This window comes from Cebus imitator, unplaced genomic scaffold (genome assembly GCF_001604975.1).
Source record: "Cebus imitator isolate Cc_AM_T3 unplaced genomic scaffold, Cebus_imitator-1.0 Scaffold689, whole genome shotgun sequence".
NCBI lineage: Eukaryota > Metazoa > Chordata > Mammalia > Primates > Cebidae > Cebus > Cebus imitator.
Window position 1 is genome coordinate 171,339 of NW_016108004.1, and position 823 is coordinate 172,161.

General features: G+C 45.0%; 1 protein-coding gene across 1 annotated transcript; it reads right to left on the reverse strand.

Annotated features, from left to right (window-relative positions):
• Positions 1-376: 376 nt before the first annotated feature.
• Positions 377-817, reverse strand: LOC108296194 (60S ribosomal protein L30-like). Its single transcript, XM_017518609.1, has one exon. It carries the CDS (start codon positions 781-783, stop codon positions 436-438), a length of 348 nt encoding a protein of 115 aa, XP_017374098.1. The 5' UTR covers positions 784-817; the 3' UTR covers positions 377-435.
• Positions 818-823: the final 6 nt, after the last annotated feature.

Below are 823 nucleotides of genomic sequence, written 5' to 3' on the forward strand. Positions count from 1 at the left end.
GGTAGAGAAAAATTTAAAAAAATAAAAAAATAAAAATGAAAGATTCAACTCAAAGACTTGAAAATCGCTGCCTCTAGAACGCTAAGAATGGGGCAGGGGGCGGTGGCTTACGCCTGTAATCCCAGCACTCTAGGAGGCCAAGGTGGGCAGATCACGAGGTCAGGACATCCAGACCAGCCCGGCCAACACAGTGAAACCCCATCTCTACTAATAAATACAAAAAAAAATTAGCCAGGTATGGTGGTACGTGCCTGTAGTCCCAGCTACTCAGGAGGCAGAGGCAGGAGAATCACTTGAACCCAGGAGGTGGAGTTTGCAGTGAGCTGAGATCACGCCACTGCACTCCAGGTTGGGCAGCAGAGTGAGACTACATCTCTTTTTTTTTTTTTTTAAACAAGCTCGGAAAACTTTTATTAAAGGAAAATTTTGCATGGTTTACTTTTCACCAGTCTGTTCTGGCATGCTTCTAATGATGTCAGAATCACCTGGATCAATGATAGCCAGTGTGCACACTCTGTAGTATTTTCCACATGCTGTGCCCAGTTCAATATTATTGCCACTATAGTGATGGACACCAGTTTTGGCTAACATTTCATAGTACTCTATTTCGGATTTCCTCAAAGCTGGGCAGTTGTTAGCGAGAATGACCAATTTCGCTTTGCCTTGTCTGATCATCTTCAGAGTCTGCTTGTACCCCAGCATGTACTTTCCATTTTTCATAACGAGTTGGAGTCTAGAGTTGATCGACTCCAGCGACTTTTTCGTCTTCTTTGCGGCCACCATCTTCCTGCCTTAGGTGCAGGACGGCCCCCAACCAAGAGCA

Excerpts from the sequence above, each read along its gene's own strand:
- LOC108296194 (XM_017518609.1), bottom strand. The coding sequence starts at position 783 with ATGGTGGCCGCAAAGAAGACGAAAAAGTCGCTGGAGTCGATCAACTCT.